Below are 23,608 nucleotides of genomic sequence, written 5' to 3' on the forward strand. Positions count from 1 at the left end.
CATCCAATATAATTTTAGAAAGAACTGAGAGTAAGCCTTTATTATTCAATAATTGTTGTTCAAAGGCCTTAAGACTCCATGTTCCTTCTCCCAAAGAACACCACAGGAGAGATTGGTTCAGGCCAAGCACACATCAAGCCCAAGACTCCCAAAGAACTGCAGGCACAATATCCCCAGGAAATTTCTGCTTGAATGTTTTCAACTGGACACAATAGTACTGATGGAAAGGGAGCATGTATGTTTTGACATTCTCCTCTGCCCCTGCCCCTGTGAGTGTCAGCACTCCCTGACAGCCAAATTGCCACTTTTAACGATTTTCATGGAAAACACTTTGCAGACTCAGTTTTCACCTTGTTAGCCACCATGTTTATTAAAGAACAACAAAATTGTTTTGGGAAAATAATAAAACCTAGGGAATATTCATTGTCCACCATACAACTCAAGAGTTCTATGCTTAACCCACCAATTTTACTATATTTAGAAGCACATTTAAACTCTGCCTTGGGGTTTGGCCCAACAATACAGAACAGAGATAATCTCAAGGTCATGGGTTCAAGCCCCACATTCCGTGAAAGATGGGGGGGTTGACCATTTTCCCCAGCGTTACGTTGTTGAGCTTTTTTTGGGGGGGGGTTGTTTAATTTAATCTATAAATTTTGTTGTTGTTGTTTAAAAAATTGCCCCTACTTTTCTCAGACATTTTGCCAATTCAGCAATAATCTGCCCAGACATCATTTTGCAACCCAATTCCTGGATGTGTCCGGAAAAACCCAGATATATGGCAGCCCTAGTTGATGATGATGATGATAATAATAATAATAATAATAATAATAATAATAATAATAATAATAATAACTTATTATTTATACCCCGCCCATCTGGCTGGGTTTCCCCAGTCACTCTGGGCAGCTTCCAACTGAATATTAAAAACAGTACAGCATCAGACATTAAAAACTTCCCTAAAGAGGGCTGCCTTCAGTTGTCTTTTAAAAGTAAAATAGTTGTTTATTACTTTGACATCTGCTGGGAGGGCGTTCCACAGGGCAGGTGCCACTACCGAGAAGGCCCTCTGCCTGGTTCCCTGTAACCTTACCTCTTGCAATGAGGGAACCACCAGAAGGCCCTCAGCGCTGGATCTCAGCTGAACAATGGGGGTGGAGACGCTCCTTCAGGTATACAGGACCGAGGCCTTTTAGGGCTTTAAAGGTCAGCACCAACACTTTGAATTGTGCTCGGAAACGTACTGGGAGCCAATGCAGATCTCTCAGAACCGGTGTTATGTGGTCCCGGCGGCCACTCCCAGTCACTAGTCTAGCTGCCGCATTCTGGATTAATTGCAGTTTCCGAGTCACCTTCAAAGGTAGCTCCACGTAGAGCGCATTGCAGTAGTCCAAGCGGGAGATAACCAGAGCATGCACCACTCTGGCAAGAAAGTCCGTGGGCAGGTAGGGTCTTAGCCTGCATACCAAGTGGAGCTGGTAGACAGCTGCCCTGGACACAGAATTAACCTGTGCCTCCATGGACAGCTGTGAGTCCAAAATGACTCCCAGGCTGCGCACCTGGTCCTTCAGGGGCACAATTACCCCATTCAGGACCAGGGAATCCCGCACACCTGCCCGCCCCCTGTCCCCCCAAAACAGTACTTCTGTCTTGTCAGGATTCAACCTCAATCTGTTAGCCACCATCCATCCTCCAACAGCCTCCAGGCACTCACACAGGACCTTCACTGCCTTCACTGGTTCTGATTTAAAGGAGAGGTAGAGCTGGGTGTCATCTGCATACTCATAGAATCATAGAATCATAGAATCATAGAGTTGGAAGAGACCACAAGGGCATCGAGTCCAACCCCCTGCCAAGCAGGAAACACCATCAGAGCACTCCTGACATATGGTTGTCAAGCCTCTGCTTAAAGACCTCCAAAGAAGGAGACTCCACCACACTACGTGGCAGCAAATTCCACTGTCGAACAGCTCTTACTGTCAGGAAGTTCTTCCTAATGTTTAGGTGGAATCTTCTTTCTTGTAGTTTGGAACCATTGCTCCGTGTCCACTTCTTTGGGGCAGCAGAAAACAACCTTTCTCCCTCCTCTATGTGACATCCTTTTATATATTTGAACATGGCTATCATATCACCCCTTAACCTCCTCTTCTCCAGGCTAAACATGCCCAGCTCCCTTAGCCATTCCTCATAAGGCATTGTTTCCAGGCCTTTGACCATTTTGGTTGACCTCCTCTGGACACGTTCCAGTTTGTCAGTGTCCTTCTTGAACTGTGGTGCCCAGAACTGGACACAGTACTCCAGGTGAGATCTGACCAGAGCAGAATACAGTGGCACTATTACTTCCCTTGATCTAGATGCTATACTCCTATTGATGCAGCCCAGAATTACATTGGCTTTTTTAGCTGCCGTGTCACACTGTTGGCTCATGTCAAGTTTGTGCTCAACCAAGACTCCTAGATGCTTTTCACATGTACTGCTCTCAAGCCAGGTGTCACCCATCTTGTATTTGTGCCTCTCATTTTTTTTGCCCAAGTGCAATACTTTACATTTCTCCCTGTTAAAATTCATCTTGTTTGTTTTTGCCCAGTTCTCTAATCTGTCAAGGTCGTTTTGAAGTGTGATCCTGTCCTCTGGGGTGTTAGCCACCCCTCCCAGTTTGGTGTCATCTGCAAATTTGATCAGGATGCCCTTGAGTCCATCATCCAAGTCATTGATACTGATGAACACCCAGCCCAAACCCCCTGATCATCTCTCCCAGCAGCTTCATATAGATATTAAAAAGCATTGGGGAGAGGACGGAACCCTGAGGCACCCCACAAGTGAGAGCCCAGGGGTCTGAACACTCATCCCCCACCACCGCTTTCTGGACACGGCCCAGGAGAAAGGAGCGAAACCACCGTATAACAGTGCCCCCAGCTCCCAGCCCTTCTAGATGGTCCAGAAGGATCTTATGGTCGATGGTGTCAAAGGCCGCTGAGAGATCCAGCAGAACTAGGAAACAGCTTTCACCTTTGTCCCTAGCCCGCCGGAGATCATCAACCAGCGCGACCAAGGTAGTTTCAGTCCCATGGTGAGGCCTGAATCCTGATTGGAAGGGATCCAAATGGTCCGCATCCTCCAGGCGTGCTTGGAGTTGTTTGGCAACCACCCGCTCAATCACCTTGCCCAAGAATGGTAAATTTGAGACTGGGCGATAGTTGGCCAAATTGGCTGGGTCTAAAGATGTTTTTTTAAGAAGCGGTTTAATGATGCCTCATTCAGCGGGTCTGGGAAGGCTCCCTCACAGAGGGAAGCTTTCACCACCCCGCAGAGTCCATCGCCCAGCCCTTCCCGGCTCACTTTTATCAGCCAGGATGGGCAAGGATCAAGGAGACAGGTGGTCGGTTTCACTTGTCCAAGCAGCCTGTCCACATCCTCGGAGGTAACAGATTGGAATTGATCCCATGTAACAGGACTAGACAGAACTCTAGCACTCTCCCACCCTGGCTCTGCTCCCACGGTGGAGTCTACCTCCTTCTGAATCTGAGCGACTTTATCTGCAAAAAACTTTGCAAAAGCATTGCAGGAGATCTTGGGGTCCCTACCAGGCCCCGGTGGTGCAGGTGGTTCCGATAGATTGCGAACCACCTGAAAAAGTTTCCTGCTGCTGTTTTCTGCAGATGCAATGGAGGCGGTGAAGAAGGCCCTCTTCGCCATCGCCATTGCCACTTGGTAGGCTCGACGTTGAGCTCTAGCCCGTGTCCGGTCTGATTCAGAATGAGTTTTCCGCCACCGACGCTCTAGCCGTCTCAACGATTGTTTCATCACCCTCAGCTCCGGGGAAAACCACGGGGCTGTCCGGGCTCCATGCAATTGGAGAGGGCGCTTCAGAGCCAGACAGTCAATAGCCCTGGTTAACTCCACATTCCAGCAGGCCACCAGGGAATCAGCTGAAAGGCCATCAACTTGGGATAAAAATCCCCTACCACTCTCTGGAAGCCAATTGGATCCATTAAGTGGTGGGGGTGGACCATCCGAATCGGTCCCACCTCCCTGCAGAGGGGAAGGGTCGCGGAGAAGTCCAGTTGCACCAGGAAGTGATCTGACCATGGCACTTCTTTTGTTTCGCTTTTAGTTAATGTCAGATCACTAACATCCGTAGAGGTAAACACCAAGTCTAAGGCAGGTCCGCAGCTATGAGTTGGGCCAGACTTATTCAGGGACAGCCCCATGGAGGCCATGCTTTCCACGAAGTCCCGAGCGGCCCCTTGTAAGGTCGTGTCGGCATGGATGTTAAAATCCCCCAGGACAACCAAGCTAGGTGTCTCCAGGAGCATATCCGCCACGACCTGAAGCAGCTCGGGCAGGGAATCCTTGGTGCAGCGGGGAGGTCGGTACACCAACAGGAATCCTGTACTGCCCCTATTGCCCAACTTCCAGAACATGCACTCAGAGAACTGGGTCTTCCCAATAGGACACCTGGTGCAGACTAATGACTTCCTAAAAATCACTGCAACCCCCCCTCCCCGCCCACATGACCTGGGTTGCTGTGCGTAAGAGAAACCTGGTGGGCAAGCAGCGGCAAGGACAGGCCCATCTGCTTCATCCAACCAGGTCTCTGTCACACATGCCAGGTCAAATCCTCCATCCACAATCAGGTTGTGGATGGCAGTGGTTTTATTCATCATTGACCTGGCATTGCACAGCATCACTTTCAGGTCATGTGGGTTTCCCTTGCTTATTCCAGTATCCTTCCGGTCAGGACCAGACCTGGAGGCAGGGATAGTCCTCAGACAACGACTAAACCTGCCTCCTTGGTAATGACATGGTCTGGTCTTAGCGTAACTCCTCCTCCTGCCCGTGATCACTGAGATCAGATGTCCCAATACATTCCCCCCTGTGGAACCTGCCCCAGCCATTCTATTGGCTGAGGCCCTCTCCCAGGCAGCCCTGACCCTTCCCCTTAAAAGGCAATATACAAACTATATAATAACTTAACAGAATAATAAAAATAGAAGCACAGCAAGAAACAATAATACTAAAATTAAACCACTCCCCACCCTGACTAAATACTTAACCAACCGCAAGCAGAAATAAAATTATAAAATTATAAAATATTATAAAAAACAACCACCACCATTTAAGGTGCAGCAAATTAAAAGCACTTAAAACATTTAAAACCATTTTGTCACTTGCTACAGGCAGCTGCTCAGGCCTCTAAACTGTAGTGGTGAGTGCAGGCCCCGCCCCCTAGGCCAGATGGAGTTAGCAGGAAAGGGAGCGGTCCACCCAGCACTCACCAGAGCAGCAACAGCAGCAATATAATAATATTGAAAATAGTGGGATAATTTGGATCCTCACCAATGAAACAATATTATTTGCATACATACACACACACCCCAAGAATCATGGGAAATGTAGTTTACCCTTCAGAGAGCTACAATTCCCAGCAGCCTTAAGTTACAGTTGCCTGAATTCCTTGAGGGGGGAAATGTGAATTGAATGCACTTTTTTTAAAGGTACAGGCTGCAATCCCAACCCTACTTACTTGGGTGAAGTCCTAATCAATTCTTGCTTAACATAATTAATACTAAGCCACAGGCATGTTTCTGCCCCACAAACTAATCCGACTTTTTTAAGAATGGCAATGCTATAAGATGGGTCCCTTAGCGAGAAAATGCACAAATCCGGTATGGCAGGGGAGACAATGTCAGACCCATCCTATATTCACGGCTTAATGTCTCATTATTTGGAGCTTGGAAAGTGAATTTCTGAATTAGGGCAGTGAAGAAAAGAAAGAGCTCAGTCCTCGCCAACTGCTCTCCCAGACAAGCTCGCTTTCCTGGAAGAGAGGGAGAAAGAGACTGTTTCAGTGGAAAGCTTTTGCTACAGTAAACGGCTGCACAGTTTAAAACAACACTGAGAGAACAAATACTTTAAAACAGTATGTTGTTGCAAAATAAAGATAAAAATCAGTCCTCTGTATTCCCTAGTGAAGCAAATGGGAACACTGAACAAATATGATCATGGTTTTTGAGAATTTGGAATAGATACATTTCAATTAACATAAATTTCTCTCATATGTAGTTTTGGAGAAAATTTCAATTTCATGTTTATTTTATTAGGCATCTCCCTAATCTGCATATAGATTATCTAAGGGTGTGGCAAACAGAGTTAGTTGCTCAAGATCCAGATCGAAGTAGGTTTCTGTTCTAGGGCAGCTGAGAATGGCAGCCATTTTGTGACATGCACACAGAGCACTTCCTCAAAATCCCAAATGTGACCACTGGTCCCAATAGGGTGGTAACCCCAGCAATACACAAGGCTCTCAGCAACCAAATCACCATCATATTGTCACTGTTGCAGTTCTGATGAGCAGCCCATGAACTTTTTTACCTGCAGAGAATGGCAAGAACGCTTCCCTTTTCATGAACTGATCATTTTCCAGGAAATGGCCAGGATTAAACTCATTGGGTGTTTCCCACTCATTCTTGTCAAACAGCACAGAGGTCAAACTGGCGAGCATTATGGTTCCCTGGCAAAGGAGAAGCAGAGAAGAAAGTAGATAAAAATGACAAGGCGCTTTCGAGTACAGTGGTACCTCGGGTTACAAACACCTTGTTTTACAAATACTTCAGGTTACAGACTCCACTAACAAGGAAGTAGTACCTCGGATTGAGAACTTTACCTCAGGATGAGAACAGAAATCACACAGTAGTGGCGTGGTGGCAGCGGGAGGCCCCATTAGCTAAGGTGGTACCTCAGATTAAGAACAGTTTCAGGTTTAGAACACACCTTTGGAATGAATTAAGTTCGTAACCAGAGGTACCACTGTATTCTCTTTGAAATTATAGCAGTACTAAGCCTCTATCCCCTGACAGAGCAAGGATATGTTCTGAAAGCAATATTTACTTCTCATTATTAAGTCATTCATCCAATGAAGTCCCACAAAAGCACAGTTCCAATATAGATTTTTAAAGACATTCAAAGTCAGGTTGGGAATCAATATGGTTTCCTCTCAAAGAAAAAGAAGAGAAGATAGTAGATTAAACTGGCAGAGAACTCTTTGTGTTTTTATCTGTGCAACTATCTACAGCAGTACTGAGCCTCCTGGATCCAAGTCCAACCATTCTTGCCTATTGCTTATGCTGGCTCAGGTTGGTAAGAGTTGGACTTGAACAACATCTGGAGGACCTCATGTTGGCCAACCCTCATTTAGAACTCTGGCTTCAAGTTTTTGTATCTTGAAGAAAGAGGAAAGGAAATTAAGAATGGTATACAGTGGTACCTTGGGTTACAGATGCTTCAAGTTACAGACGCTTCAGGTTACAGACTCTGCTAACCCAGAAATAGTACCTCGGGTTAAGAACTTTGCTTCAGGATGAGAACAGAAATCACACGGCAGAGGCAGGAGGCCCCATTAGCTAAAGTGGTACCTCAGGTTAAGAACAGTTTCAGGTTAAGAACGGACCTGCGGAATGAATTAAATTCTTAACCCAAGGTACCATTGTATCATCTTAATACTTACTTTGGGAATATGAAACCCAGCGAGTGTAGTGTCCTTAGCTGTCATCCGGGGCGAATTCGCAGGCACAATGCTGCTTAATCTTTGAATTTCATGAATAACCGCATTGGTATACGGCATGCTGTCCCTGTCATCCATTGATGGCTGGCGAGACTGGCCAATCACAGAATCTATTTCTGCTTGGACTTTTGCTGCAGAGAAAAGAAAATCTGCTATCACTACAAGGAGAACAGACATAAACCAATATCTGCAAGGAAACTGGGTACCCAGTAGATGGTGACAAGGGATAGACCCTCCTGAGTAGTGGTATCTCATTTGTGAAATTCCCTTCAACTGAAAAAGCACACAGGACTTTCACTAGTCAAGTTCCAGCAATGCCTTAAGACTTCATTCTTTTATTGAGGGGAATGTGTGTTTTCTGACAAGTCCACCTGAAGCTGCAGTATTCCGACTGTAATGAAAGGCAAATGAGTCAACTACAATTCTACCTTGAATGTCTGGGTATATGGCCATGTACAGCAAAGCCCAGCGCAGGGTTACAGAAGGTGGTTCTGTTCCAGCAGAAAACAGATCCAGTGTTGATTGTAGGAGGTTTTCTTCATGGAAACTGGAAGGGGCATCCTCCTTAAAGCAAAGAAAATGCACCAGGGAGTTCAGCTGTCATTAAAAACACCATCCTACTGTCAGCCCCATATGTCAAGAGATCACCAGTGGATTCAGTGACTCTAATCCTGCCTCTAGGAAGATCCAGTCAAGAGTCCTGTGACTCTCTGGTGCTGGCATAAAGTTTGGGTTTGTTCTGGTCAATAATTCCTGGTCTGGGTTTATTCAGGCAACTGATTCCTTTGGTCATGAGATGCCTCCACTGCAGAGATTCTTTTAGTCATGTCAACTGTGTGCTCTCACAAACCACCGACTAGTGGTGAAATCCCAGCAGTGAACAAGTGGAGAGGTGTCTCCCCACAAAATACATGACCTCATATTCTCTGCATGCAGAAATGTATTTTGTCTGAAGTCATAAATTCAACAGAAAGAATATGGTCAGGCACTAAGGACCATTCAGACAAGCCACATGACTAGTTATTGCTTCTCTGCCTTCTACTACTGTTTTGTTATTAAAGATACATACTTTTTTTACCTTTTCATCTCTCGCCTTGGCCATTTCATTTAGGTAGTCATCAATGAAGTCTCTGGGTTCAGATGGGTTCCAGACTTCTTTGTGTTTTTCAATGATTTCTCTCACAAAGGATTTCACCTGCCCCCATTTTTTAAAAAGTGTCTGATGGGGCCCTGGCAAGTGCTTCATGACAGTAGGAAATGCATCGTACAGCTGAGGAAACAAACACTAATATCATATATGTGAAGGAAAACCCCTCTCAACAATCATTCACATCATGCTGCTGTCATGGGAAAGAGGCTAGCAGTAATAAAGGCTGGTGTGCACAGGCTCAAAGATGGCAGAGTCTCTTGGAACCAGAGCAAATATAGCACTCACCACTGCTTACGATGGGACCCCATGGCAATGTCTTAACTTCTTGGTTAGAATGTACAGATTGCAAATCAAATGGCATCATTGTGGTTAGTTCTACGAACACAACTTGTAATTCACTGATTGACTTCTCAAGAAGATGATTGCCATCATTTGAAAAAGGCCTATATCAATGCCTGCTCATGTCATGAATATGTAGAGTTTCTCTTTAATGTTATGCATCTGCATGGGGCTTCCATTCACAGATTTGAACAGGTTTGTGTAGGATCAAGTCACACCCTGTTCACATACACAGAGATTTTATTCAGTCACACATGTGACAGCCCTCCTATTAGTAATTTCATTCTCTTTTTGCTGCTGGATCTCGTGATCCACTGTTTACATTCCATAGTAATAGGAGTGTGGGAACAGAACTCAGACACTGTACTTCCATTCTATGTGCTTTTGTACTTTTACTCTTTGTTCTCTGCTTTCGGACAGAGGAGACGTGTGAAGCTGCTGCTCACTCTCAGCCATGTTTGTTGTTTTGATCTTTTGTAAATAAAGAAGCTTTTGTGATGCCAAATACCTACAGCCTCACTTCTTTGCTGATACTCTGCTAATGCTAATAGCGTGCCCACAGCTCCACTGGATGTGGGTCACTGGACACCTGCGTACGAGGAACAGATATACGCATACCTCCAGCCACTTAAAAACACAACCTCTGCTGTAATAAACAATTTCACAACCCACATTGCAATACTAAAGTCTTTATTGCATTGATAAAAAATGCTAGAAGGCAAAAGGATGAGTCAAGAGACTTGAATGAATAGTAAGGGAGAAAACAGGAAGGAGAACATGAAGAAACAGGAGGACCCAAAGCAAATGATTGCACAGTCAGCAAGAATGTGGGAGTGTCTAGAATCAAAGCAATTCTGTTGAAATCAAAGACGCCTACCACACTCCAAAAACTTCCTTGAAGAAGCAATGCGTCATCAAACAGGAGCAATAAATTATGGAAACGGCTGTCATGGTAATCAAAGCGGTCCCCAAAAGTGATGGAACAGATGATATTTGAAACAGCATTATTAATCTGAAATTGAGGGTCAAATGGCTGCCCTGGAGAGAGAAAGAAAATGGTGCAGAAGGAATTGGGGTGCTTCCAGCTTCCATATAACAAAAACAGAAGGCGGGGAAAGTGGTTGGATGTTGATGAGGCAGGATTTGTTTTAGCTGAAGAAATCATTTCATATTAACATTATATCTTGTAATTTAACCTGGGACACACAAGAGTCTGAGGCCCATTTATATTTATTCTCCATAGGCAATGATTATTCTGCAGTATGGTGATATTGATCTGAGAGGCAGGAGGTCAGGAAAGGGCATTTTTGTAACAATGGCTGTCAAAAAGGATAAGGACCATCCCCATCAGAGACAGTATAGAGACACACTGATATACCAAAAATATTGCACTTCAAACCCTACTCTATTTGCGACGTTGGTTGTAGAAATTATCAAAAATCTGCAGATATCCTCAAAACCCAACCTTTGTTCTTACTCTGTTCTAGTTCAGGGGGTTTTAGCTCCCATGGCAGGTTCCCGCACTGAGCTTCACACTAGAACTTTTCTGCACCACAACAAGCCTCTGTGGAGCTTCCTATCAACACCCCCTTTGCCATCACAGGGTTATTCCAGTCCAAGCAGGGCTACATTTGTGTGAAGAAATAATGCCAGAAAGCTTCGCAACCTAGCTAATGAAGTTTTGACCTAGTTCATACAAAGTAGCAACTTAAGGTAAGTATCATAGGTGGGCCACAGGATTGTTAACTCTGGTTCTCACCTTTCTCAGCTTCTATTGCTTCGGTTAAGTAACGGCTCTCCTCCTGTATTCTTTCTTCTAAAGACCTTTTGCCCAAACCAAAGTTTCTGAGAAATGATAAGGCAAATTGTCTTTGTTGTTTCCAGATGAGACCATTAGAGAAGACTATTCCTAGATGGAAAGGAGTAATAAGTACATACAGCAAGTAAGTAGATTTATCAGTCCTGTTAATTCCAAGATGGACTCCTCTTTGCTTTCCATCATTCTGCTTGCCTGCTGATGACATTTGGAAAGACTGCAAGGCATTAGAAACTAGCCAATTTGTGCTGGTGGCTTTTATCTGTTTGCTCTGAATTCTGCTGTTTGCTGTTACTGCTGTTTCATTGATGCTTTTTGTGTGTTTCGGTGTTTGGGTAGAATTTTTAATACTAATTTTATTTTGTCCTGTGAAACACTGTGCGAACTCTTGATAGAAAAGCAGCATTAAAAGAATGTGGAAGAAGTGTAGTGAAGAAGTCATGCAGTTAATATATTTTGTTCCCTCCTCTCCTTAGGCCACTCAGGCATTTCCCCCCCTGGAATTAACTGGTTTAGATTTAAAATGGGGGTCCCACTCTAGCCCCTTCTGTAATTATTCACACCCTTCCTTTCCTTGTGGTTAATAGATTTATTTTCTTTTTTATTTTTGTTTCATTTTGCTATGTTAACGTCATTATCCCTCCTTAGGTTGGCTTGTGAACTGTAGTCCTTTTTCCAGGATTTGCCCTATAAGTAGATAAATGACTGTGAAGAAGCTATTACCTGTTCCTTTCATGCTTAAGCACTAACCATTATTCCATCTCTACTAGTGATGGGACAGAAATTCAGTTCATCTTGAATTTAAATGTAACCTTACTTCAGTCTCACTTTCTGAAACAATGAGCAAACTGGAGTGTTACTGATGTGTAAGTATTGCAAACTGAAGAATGGAAAAATGAAGAACTGATTGAAAGAAAAACCGACAGATTCCTCCATCCATAATAATGCCAGGTTCTTATTTACAAGCTGTTTATCTTCAGTACTCAATACTGAATGGTGAGTTCAGTTAATTTAAACAGTTTAGTAGGTATACTTTTATGACACAGCTTACTAGTAGTAGTTTAAAGATGCAAGGAATGAAAATGAAGATTAAGGAAAGATCTAACAATGAGTCCTGAATATTTAAACTTGAGAAATAATCTAAAAGGTTCCCCAATCAATGCAGACCATTAAAAATAAAAAATAAAAAGGAATCATTTAATTATCTAAATAATTGACAACATTAAAAGAAACTTACCAGATGACCCAAATATTCCCTGGATACCAGGACTACTTGGTCGATCTACAAAGTTGTCACCCTGATGGACAAGAACCTCTTTCACCAGATGCAATCCATTCACAACCACAAACCTCATGCTTCCAACCTGAAGACTGTAGATATTGCCGTATTTTTCTATAAGCTGAATGGAGATTGAGGAAGAATGTAAGAAATGATTTATCCTCTCTATATATTATATATTAATTTGTCTGCTTGGTGCTTCTTGAATGCCTATATGGAAGAAGGGAACTTTGATTGCCATCAAATATATCGGGGACATCAGAAATGCCAAAATGGTTTCCAGGGTCTGTACATGGACAGGCCCCCTCCATCCTCCACCTGCAATGTATTCACAAGAGTTGCTGCTTATTTGCATGTAGTAACTTTGCCTAGTCTACCACACAGAGTTGTTGCAAAGATAAAAGTGGGGAAGGTAGGACTAGGAGCAACAAAACATACAAACACACACAAAAAATACTCTGCCAACCACGGTAAGTGAAAGGCAGTTGTAAGACCCAGATTTGTTACAAATAACTGTAGAATAAAATAGATCCTCAAAGTTCAGAGGCAAAACACTTCTGGATACCATATTCTGGGAACAAACAAAAAGAAAGGCATTTTTCTTGATGCCCCACATATGGGCTCCTCGCAGACATCAGGCTGACCTCTCTCAGAATCAGGATGCTAAACCTGGAAGCATCTCAACCTGCTTCTCCAGCCAGGGTCTTACACTCCTTTCTAGTGCAATGTAGGGGCATATTTTGGTAGTATGGCACCCTGAGAGTGACCAAAATCTGGCACACATAAATGGATCTTCACAATGATCAATCCTCTCAATTCTTTGCCCACTTGACTCAGTGCCCTATGCCAGGGAACCACTTGCACCACCCTAAATCTGGCACAGCAGTGTAGTATTTAATTCATGCCATAGGTTTTTCCTTCATCCTTACCTTTTGTAATGAAATGTGAGGCTTCTTGAAATCCACATGTAGCATATTACCCAGCAAAGGAAGAGGCATGGGCCCTGGGGGGTAATTCCTTGGGCGAATATTTCTCTTGTAATCAGCAAGAAGTAGAAATGTAGCCAGAAACACCAGAACGACCTGCAGGGACAAGGCCTCCCAGAGGACAGAGAGCAGCTGCAGCAGCATCTTCAAACCCACCTAGGTGTTCCTTTTGCAGATTGGTCTGCTGTCTGCTGGTGGAAACCCGAATCTGATACCACTAGAACAGCCACACCTGTGTTCTTGGCTAATGTGCCTGTAGAAAATGAGAACAAAGTCTGCCTATATTACTGTACATCATGCCCATAAAGAGGCAGGAAATGACCTAATGAATGATTCCACCAATCAGGAAAAAGAGAGTGGGCCAGTATGGCCAATAGACAGGGATGATGGGAGAAGGCTCATTCAGAGCGCCAGAGTCCTCTAGTACTAGGCAGTTTTAGCCAGCAGCAGACCATGCAGAAGGGAAGAAATTGATGCAATGCAAATGCGTTGCCAAGAGCATCAGATTGGCTCCGTCACTGCAGTGTTGCTTCTCTCCCTTCCATAAGCAGCAGCAGCTCAGCTCTTGTGACTTCCATTGAGTGCTACCATATCATGTAGTACTAGTCTTAGCCAGGGCTTTTTTTCCCCAGCCAGAACTCACCAGAACTCAATTCCGGCACCTTTCATACAGAGGTGTAGGAAGGTCAGGTGGTACCTGGTGCGGAACATTTCTTTCTTGTCACCCCCCCCCCATTGATTGATTGATTGATTTTTGCCTGCAGAAATGGTTTTACATTATTTCATGTTTTCTTACAAAGGAATGTGGATTCTGAGCCTCTGATAACAAGTAGACGACTATGGACAAATACTTATATCTACAGGAGGGATTGTGTTATTTTATCTGCTTATTTATTTAATAAAATTTATTTCAAAAAACATGCAAAGCGGTTTACCAAAACAAAAAACCACCACAGCAGTAAAATCAAGAAAAATTAACAATCCTACTCTAAAACATACAAAAGCTAAAATATCACAATTAAAATTACTTCTACTCCCTAAGCATCTAGGTATGCTTGCCTAAAGAATAATGCTTTTAGCAGGTAGCCAAAAAAAGTCTAGCAAAGGCATGTGCTTTGTTGAAATTTCAGCCTTCACGACACAGGAAAATGGCCAAGTAAACAGCTATTTTTGTGGAGGAGGGTCAAGATATTAACTGACATGCATGAAATTTCATATGGAGCTATATAATCCCTAGTGTAGTAAGACAGGACCTTTGGAGCAGGCATTTTTTTTAAAAAAAACAACAGTTTTTTATGAACTGCCCTAGTAGGGCAGTAATTGTTCCTTCATCATTTGTCACCCCCCTCCATGATGGCACCTGGGGTGACCTGCCCCCGGCCCCCTTCCTATGCCCCTGCTTTTATGTGGGCCTCATTGCCATTATAAGAGAACAAGGGAGGTGTTGATGGTGAGTTCTGGCACTTCCTTTTTCTAGAAAAATAGCACTGGTCTTAATTTTGGTCCTGCATCTTTAATACAAGAATGTGCAAACTGTACTTGCCAAAGGGTTGATGGTTATGATTGTGTAAACATGTTGTCAATGGGATTTTTAATCTACTTTCCTGATCAGTTAGTTCCAAGGAGGAAATTAAATCTTTTGATTATAGAAGAAAAGTAAAACTTTTTTAAAAAACATATACAGTAGATCTTCACTGAGTCTTTATGCTATATCATATCAAGGTCATTACTCAACCATAAGATATTACTACAAATAAACAAACTACCAAAAAAGATAATCCAGATCATAGCATGGTAAGATATGAAACACGACAACAGAGTTAATATAAACAAAAGCAGCACTTGAATATTTAGTTGTCTTCCTCTTCTGTTACGTTCTTGCAAAATTTCTGGAAAACAATTTAAGTATTTCCCTTTGGACGTCAGGATATCTACACTGATTTATATATTGTTGAAAGTATCCAGCTATGCCCTGTCCATCTTTATGCTCAAACAAAAGGAAACACAATGGGGGACTTCCGCTTTTACCACAGCTGCAACAGTGTGAGCTCTGACTGCAGTAAGCAGGTCGGGGTGTACACCGGTACTGTGAGGGGCAACGTTTGGCTAAACGACCCCTGAAAAGGCTTGGAAGGAAGCTCAAGTCAAAAGGAACTTCAGCAGTGTCTTTTTGGAGTCCCGGCACCCCTCACCAAAAGGGAAAAAATACTGCTGAGGTGGGGGAGAATCCAGGCACAGAGAAGAACATCAAACAGACTGGTCAAAAGCCTCACATCACTGAAGCAGCGACAAGATGGTAAAATCTCTATTTCTATATTAAAATAAACGTAAAGTGGCGGCAGCAGCAATAAAACCTAAAAGGAAATAAGACGAAGGGAAAAAAGGGAACTCAGGGGGGGAAACCCTCATGGAGTGAGTAAACCCAAAACAAAATAAAGAGTAAAAATAGCGGAGGAGAAGTAATGCTACCACAAAAGTAAAGGGAAGACAGAAGAATGGGAAAAAATATGGAGAGAGTGTAAAGAAATCACTCAGATTGCAATCAAACTATTTGAAAAGCACACTATCTGAAACGGACTTACTACAAAGTGCAAAGCAGTGCAGGCTGCCTGTTGTTGGAGCTGGGTGGAGTGAAGCAGCTGCTTTGAAGCTGAATGTCCTTGAACTGCCCTAGGTATGCTTGCCAAAAGAATAATGCTTTTAGCAGGTAGCCAAAAAAAGTCTAGCAAAGGCATGTGCTTTGTTGAAATTTCAGCCTTCACGACACAGGAAAACGGCCAAGTAAACAGCTATTTTTGTGGAGGAGGGTCAAGATATTAACTGACATGCATGAAATTTCATATGGAGCTATATAATCCCTAGTGTAGTAAGACAGGACCTTTGGAGCAGGGCAAAGGAATAAGGAATGCTGTGGGGAAAAGGAGGGGAATTTAACAGATAAGATGGCATCGAGAGTCTGAAGAAACTGAGTAATCATCAAGAAGGAGGAAGGAGGAGGAAGTGACGAAGACAAAATAGTAAAAGAGAGGATTAAAGGAGGGCAGAAGCTGGCAAATTGAGTAAATAAGAACACAGTGATTCCCAGTGGACAAAGTAGGAAAAGCAGTAATAAAGGAAATTTGAAGTAATAGAAGGACATCTGGTGGTTGAAAAAGAGAATGCAAAATGTCTCATGCAATTAAAAACCAGATGACTGGAACTGGAAGTCAACAGCAACAACTAAGAAGAAACTCAGGCCTTGAATAAATGGATTTGAAGGAGCATATTATTAGTTTGAAATTGGACATGGGAGGATTGAGAAAAGAGTTGGAAGAAAAAATCAACACAATTGATGGGAAATTAGAAAAATTAGAAAACAATAAAAAAATGAAAAAGAAAATGAAGAAATAAAGGAAAAATTAACAGAAGTCTTAGAAGGAATGAAGGAGACAGATAAGAAAATACAAGAAATTAAGAATAAAAATCAACAAATGGAAGAGATGGTGAAGAAAATTAGCAAAGAACAAAGGGAACAAAGAAAAGAAATGGTCAAATTGAAAAAGGAGATGTAGGAACAAAAAGCAATCCAGGAAGCTACTGGGGATGCGCTAGCAATGATACAGATGCAGATTAAAGAGAAAACCTTGAGATTCAGGAATGTACCAGAAGAGGAGAAGGAGGATATTTGGGAGACGATGACTGAAACTTTAGCAAAGTGGCTACATTTACAGGAAAAAGACATAATAGAACAGACAGAGAAAATCTTCAGAGTGAACTCAAGGAAAGCAAAAATGAACAAATGGCCGGCAGACTGCATCATTGTATTCACATCGAATTGGATGAAAGATAAGATCCTCCAAGCAAAGAGTAAGAACAAATTAACCATAGATGGAAAGGAAATAATAATTTTATGAGAAGTCCCACCCAGGTTGATAAAAAAGAGACAGCAATTCCAATTTCTAACAAAAGCACTAAAGGCCAAATCAATATCCTTCAGATGGGAATACCCAGTGAGGATTTCCTTCAATTTCAAAGGAAAAAGAAGACAATTTGAGACATTTGAGGAAGCAGATATGTTTTGGAGGAAGTATCGAGGAGAATTAGGAGGAGGGAAAAGAGAAGTAAGAAATGAGGAAGGAAGAAAGGGAGAGCTATTGGATGAGGTGGAAGAAGAAGAAAGAGCTCAGCAAAGGGTGGAAGGATAAAGAACTATGCCAGTGGTAAATAATCAGACCAATAGCTATTACAAAATCCTTCTCCTTCACCACTGCAGATAATTTTAACTCTTTCTACTAACTTTATAATTTTTTAACTAACAAAGAATGAAATTCAAATTGTTATCTTGGAACGTAAATGGTCTAAACAATAGGAGGAAGAGGCAGAAAATAGAACATATCTTAGAGAGGCAGAAGTGGGACCTTGCTTGTTTACAAGAAACCCACATCAATACTAAGCATAAAAGATTATTGGTAAAACCAAAGTTAGGGGAAGAATTCATCGCATCTGATGTAAGAAAAAAGAGGGGGGTTGCAATGTATGTTAAAAGCAAATATGAACCAGAATTGTTATATGAAGATAAAGAGGGGAGGATTGTAATAGTCAAAATATCACTAGAGGGGAACCAATTGTGGTAGCGGGAATCTATGGATCAATAAAAGAAAATCAGAATTCTATGTTAAAGTAAGATCACTATTAATGGAATATATAGATATGAAAAGTATTGTGTTAGGGGATTTAAATGGAGCAATGGAACCAGAATTGGATAGATTGCAGAAGAAGAGGGGGGGGAATGAAGGGAAGCTGCCAAAAAGCTTTGTGGAAATGGTAAAGATTTTTGATTTAGTGGATATATGGAGATATAAATATCCTGTCCAAAAGGAGTTCACATATTTCTCAGAACCAAAAAATTCGTATAGTTGAATCGATAGTATATGGATTACTAAGGATATGACAATTGAAGCAGAGAATGCCGAAATATTACCAAAAACTCTTACAGATCACAATCCAGTATCATTAACTCTTAAAGGAAAAGAGGAGAAAAGGAAAAAAAGGTGGAGAATGAATGTTTTCTTATTAAAAAACCAAAAAGTAATACGAGGAGCCAGAAAGTTGATGAAGGAATATTTTGAAAACAATTGGAGGAAAGGGACAGATGTTAAAACAGTGTGGGATGCTGGGAAGGCAGTTATTAGGGGATATTTCATACAACAAAACTCAATAGCATATAAGAATAAAGAAAAAAAGAAAAGGGAGCTTTTAGAAGAAATTAAAAGGAAGGAAAAATTGGCCTATGCAAGCAAAAATAAAGAGAGATTAAATTAGGAAATTAAATTACTGAGAGTAGAATATAATAAAATTATAGAACAGGAGGTAGAACAACAAATCAAATTTTGGAAATATAAAAATTTTGAATGGGCTGGGCAAATAAACCAGGCAAGATCCTTGCCTGGCAATTAAAAAAACAAAGAAATGAAAAATTAATAAATAAAATAAAAGTAGAAGAGAGGACAATAAGGGATATGACACAAATTAAAAAAGAATTTGAAAAATATTACAAAAAATTATATCAAAAAGATGAAGTGCCAATAGAAGAAACAGAGGAATATATAAAGAAAAATAAATTAATAGAGATAGCAGAAGAAGACCATAAATTATTAAATGAACCAATATCAACCGTAGAAATTAAGGAATCAATTCAAAAATTAAAAATAGGGAAATCCACAGGTCCAGATGGCATACCAGCTGAATACTACAAAGAAATGTTAAATGAATTAATCGACCCACTAAAAGAAGTAATAGAGGAAGCAGTAGAGAAGGGGAATATTCCAGACTCTTGGACTCAAGCGTATATAATGCTCCTGCCAAAACAAGGTACGGACTTGGAATCTGTCTCAAATTATAGACCCATTTCATTGTTAAATGCGGATTATAAAATTTATGCAGGATTATTGGCTAACAGGTTGAAAAAATTTATAGGAAAAATAGTAATAAAAACCAGGCTGGATTTGTGGAAGGTAGACAAATAAAGGATAATATTAGAAATATAATAGACATAATGGAATATCTACAAGTAAGAAGAGATAAACAAGCGGCCCTGATTTCAATCGATGCGGAGAAGGCTTTCGATAAAATCTCATGTGAATTTATAAAAAAAACTATTAAAAGAATTGTGTCTAGGTGAAAAATTCCAAAAAGGTATAAATGCAATATATAACCAACAGAAAGCAAAAATTATTATTAATGGAGAGTTTGGAGAAGAAATCAATATCTTTAAAGGTACAAGACAAGGATGCCCCCTATCCCCAATGTTATTTATAATAGTATTAGAGGTTCTATTAAAGAAAATAAGGCAGGACAACCAAATAAGATGAATAGCAGTTGGTGAAAAAAGATATAAGTTAAGAGCCTTTGCAGATGATGTTATGATCACAACCGAAAACCCCCTACAATGTACACCTAGAATATTGGAATGCATAAACAAATATGGCAGATTAGCAGGATTTAAATTAAACTATGGGAAAACCAAAATGTTAGTGAAAAATATGGAAGAAAAAGATGAAGTGAAATTACAAGAAATTACAGGATTGGAAATGAAAAAGAAAATAAGGTATCTTGGAATAAATTTAACAACAAACACTATAGATTTAATGAGAACTATGGGAAAACATGGAATGAAATAAAAAATGATTTGCAAGTATGGGGAAAATTAAATCTTTTCTTACTAGGGAAAATATCGGTAATAAAGATGAACATATTACCAAGGATGATGTTTTTATTTCAAAGTATCCCAATACTAGGAGGAGATAAATGTTTTAATAATTGGAAAAGAGATTTGGCTAAATTCGTATGGTCAGGGAAAAAGCCAAGAATAAAACACAAAATAATGATAGATAAGAAGGAGAGAGGAGGATTTGGTCTCCCTGACATGGAGTTATATCATGATGCGGTGGGTCTGACCTGGCTAAAAGAATGGATCAAATTAGATGATTCGGATGTATTGGATTTAGAGGGAGTAGAGACGAGATTTGGATGGCATGCCTATCTAATAGATGAAAAAGTTAAAGTACATAAAGGCTTCCTAGGGCAGTGTTTCCCAACCTTGGATCTCCAGCTGTTTTTGGACTACAACTCCCATGATCCCTAGCTAGCAAGATCAATGGTCAGGGATGATGGGAATTGTAGTCTGAAAACAGCTGGAGACCAAAGGTTGGGAAACATTGTCCTAGGGCATATAGTCAGAAAGTCTATATATCAAATATGGGAGAAATATAAAAGACTCCTAGAACCGAAAACTCCCTGGTGGGCATCGTCGGCAGAAATTGTCGCAGTGAAAAAATTAAATATGAAAGAAAATTGGGCTACCTACAAAATGGTATTAAAGGAAGAAAATGGAGAATTGGAATTAAAGGATTATACAGAAATTAAAGCTCATATTAGTGATTGGTTCCAATATATTCAAATTAAGTATAGATTAGCGAAAGATAAAAAGTTAGGGTTTGAAAAAGAAATATCAAAATTTGATAAATACTTAATACAAGAAAAATTTTTAAAAATATCTAAATTGTATAATCTGATCTTAGAGTGGGAAACAAAGGATGAATTGGTTAAAGTATCAATGATTAAATGGGCGCAAGATATTGGGAAAAATAATATGTTTGAACAATGCGAAAATTTGTGGAAAGAAGATATGAAATTCACCATGTGTTATATACTGAAAGAAAATTACCTTAAAATGCAACATAGATGGTATTTAACACCTGAAAGAATAGCAAAAATGAATAAGAACTGTAGCGATGTCTGCTGGCGATGCAATACTGGAAAAGGTACTATGATCAATATATGGTGGAATTGTTTAAATATCAAACAATTTTGGGAAACAATATATAATGAAATGAAAAAAAATGTTTAGCTATTCATTTAGGAAAACACCAGAAGGTTTTTTATTGGGAATAGTACCAGGAAGCCTAAAGGAAGAAGACAAGACCTTATATTTATATGCAACAGTAGCCGCAAGGCTATTGACTTCGAAAAATTGGAAAAGTAATATTGTACCGACAAAAATAGAGTGTCTTGCCAAATTATTGGAGTACTACAATATATCCAAAGCAATGGGAGAAATTGGAAGGATCTCAAAAGAGAAGATAGATAGGGACTGGAAGGTGTTTGAAAGATACTTGCAAAATCATATCGAAAAATCAGAACTCCTATTAGACTAAACAATACAGGTAACAAGGGAGAGTTCTTGTATGTTCATTAAGATGCATTGATGCATTGCCACTGTGGCAATGGTGAGGTGGTCCCAGGATTTTGGCCATTCAATAACCATGGCCCAATGGGAAAATTTATGGAAGATCAATTGGAAATTCACAAACTGTTACACGATTAGAGAGAACTTTCAAAAAATGCAACATCGATGGTATCTAACACCATGGAAACTTTAAAAAATGAATAAAAATGTGTCAAGTAATTGTTGGAGATGCGGAGACTCAGGAACATTCTACCATATGTGGTGGACATGTAGGAAAATACAGGTATTCTGGGAGAGTATACATGCAGAACTGCAAAAAATGCTAAAGATCTCTTTCAATAAAAAACTAGAGGCCTACCTCCTGGGAATAACAGATTTGGATATTCCACAAAAGAGGAAGGGTATCTTTTTATATGCGACGGCGGCAGCAAGAGTTTTGATCGCAGCAAAATGGAAGAGTAATGAAATCCCCTCTATACAAGATTGGATCCAAAAGCTGACAGAATATGCCGAATTAGATGGTTTATCAGAAAAGATAAAGAATAAACCAAAACAGGAATTTGTTTCTAAATGGGAGGTTTGCAAAGAATATCTGAAAAATGAATATAGTAGTTTAAATTCTGTTGCAGCATTCGAGGAACTTCAGTAATAGTTGCTAGGTAGATAGAAGAAATTAGATTTATTGAGAATAAGTTTAATTATGAAAAAAATGTGTAGTGGCAGTAAGTAACATGAATTTGAAATATGGAATAGACAGGAAGTTGGGTCTTTAGTGTTAAGACCAATAGATATTTTATTGTTTGCCAAGAAAATTATGTGGCTATGGTTATTTTTGTAATTTGTGTGTAATTTGGTATTTGTGTTTTTTTGTGTGTTTTTTTCTTGTTGTATAAATAAATAAATAAATAAATAAATAAATAAATAATAAAAAGATGCATTGATGCAGCTAACATATTAAGCTCTTTGCATGATCTCAATGAACAAAATGTGCCTTGTAAAAACTTTCTAATTTTGTAAACATAGGCAGGAATTTCATTAGAGCTAGATCTTGAGTTGTGAGCACACCCTTTTCTATAAACAAACTGATGCCCTTTTTCCACTGCAGCCAGAACAAGGTTGTGTTCTGTCAGGCTCAGAACCAGAAGCTCCTAAGGATCCACAGTTGTTGTTTTCAATTGATTTTTATTGACATTTTCTCGGAAAAAGTAAGAAATGCATAATAACAAACAAAACATGTGTAACAGAACTTGGCTAGGAACTTAGTCCTGGTACTACTGGCTGATGCATATAAGACAAGAAGAGGTAAGGTGTAGAAAGAACAATCTGGAAAAGCAAGATCTAAAGATCTAAAGTGTTTAGGTATAACATGAGTGCATAATGGACATTGAAGATCTGTGGGGAGGACTGCTTCCTGTTGTCAGGAAACAAATTCAGCAGATGGAAATCCTGCAGCAACATGACTTACCAGCTGCTCTCTTCAGTGACAGGAACCAGTTAGAGCTGCACAGGAAGACCTATTCAGTAGGCTCTTTAGAAGAGAGCCAGAGGAAGCCCACAGTGTCTTGGGACCCTGGCCTTGATTCTGACCTTCCTTTACAAAGGGTGAAAGCAAGCTATTTGTTCCCTCTCCCGAGAGGGGAGAAAGAGAGACAAGCAAGACCTTTTCCCCTGTTTTGAGCCAATGAGCAAACTGCAAGTTTTGGACACAAGCTGATAGAAATGCCCCAGGGTCCTAAAGACCTTCTGATTCCTGCTTTTCTATCCAGCTTCTTGTCTTGCTGTTCACTTTTCATAGCAACTGGGAAGCATCCATGGAGGCGCAGATTGCAGCTACAACAAAGGCGGCATTTTTCCATCTCTGCCAAGCTAAGCAGTTGGCTCCTTACCTCTCTCGCCCTGACCTAGCCACTGTGATCCACGCGACGGTCAACTCCAGACTGGATTATTGTAACTCGCTCTACGTGGGGCTGCCCTTGAGACTGACCCAGAAACTCCAGCGGGTGCAGAATGCTGCAGCAAGACTCCTTACGGGGTCTTCGCTGCGAGATCACATTCACCCGGTGCTATACCAGCTGCACTGGCTCCTGGTGGAGTACAGAATCAGGTTTAAGGTGCTGGTTTTAACCTTCAAAGCCCTATACGGCCTAGGACCCTCATACCTACGGGACCGCCTCTCCTGGTATGCCCCACGAAACTTACGGTCTTCAAATAAAAACATCTTGAAGGTCCCAGGCCACAGAGAAGTTA

At 40.8% G+C, this 23,608-nt stretch overlaps 2 protein-coding genes across 5 annotated transcripts in view; both read right to left on the minus strand.

Moving 5' to 3' along the window:
• LOC307219176 (cytochrome P450 2J1-like) overlaps positions 1–23,608 on the minus strand; it is a gene marked incomplete at its 5' end in the record, with an annotated part of 87,533 nt that overhangs the window by 40,448 nt on the left and 23,477 nt on the right. The gene's annotated exons all lie outside the window — the stretch shown is intronic.
• Positions 344–23,158, minus strand: LOC307219143 (cytochrome P450 2J2-like). 4 transcript variants are annotated; one of them, XM_079982138.1, is made up of 11 exons: positions 16,013–17,744; positions 15,717–15,799; positions 13,078–13,387; positions 12,107–12,269; positions 10,813–10,962; positions 9,931–10,091; positions 8,643–8,834; positions 7,993–8,128; positions 7,508–7,695; positions 6,376–6,514; positions 344–5,821 (listed from the first exon to the last, which is right to left on the minus strand). In XM_079982138.1, the coding sequence occupies exons 3-11, from the start codon at positions 13,276–13,278 to the stop codon at positions 5,646–5,648; spliced, it is 1,506 nt and encodes a 501-aa protein (XP_079838264.1). In that variant the 5' UTR covers positions 13,279–13,387; positions 15,717–15,799; positions 16,013–17,744; the 3' UTR covers positions 344–5,645. The 4 variants fall into 4 exon arrangements, with proteins under 4 accessions (XP_079838264.1, XP_079838266.1, XP_079838265.1 ...); XM_079982140.1 differs by having other exon boundaries at positions 8,658–8,834; positions 16,013–17,742; XM_079982139.1 differs by lacking the exons at positions 15,717–15,799; positions 16,013–17,744 and adding an exon at positions 22,827–23,158.

This window comes from Podarcis cretensis (genome assembly GCF_951804945.1).
Source record: "Podarcis cretensis genome assembly, chromosome: 6".
NCBI lineage: Eukaryota > Metazoa > Chordata > Lepidosauria > Squamata > Lacertidae > Podarcis > Podarcis cretensis.

What these genes read in the sequence shown, in the direction of transcription:
- LOC307219143 (XM_079982139.1), bottom strand. Translation starts at nt 13,278, where the DNA reads ATGCTGCTGCAGCTGCTCTCTGTCCTCTGGGAGGCCTTGTCCCTGCAG. An exon ending in AGCAATAGAAGCTGAGAAAG is followed by an intron (nt 10,092 to 10,812) that starts GTGAGAACCAGA and finishes TTCTCTCTCCAG; the next exon opens with GGCAGCCATTTGACCCTCAA. An exon ending in CCAAGGCGAGAGATGAAAAG is followed by an intron (nt 8,129 to 8,642) that starts GTAAAAAAAGTA and finishes CTTTGCTTTAAG; the next exon opens with GAGGATGCCCCTTCCAGTTT.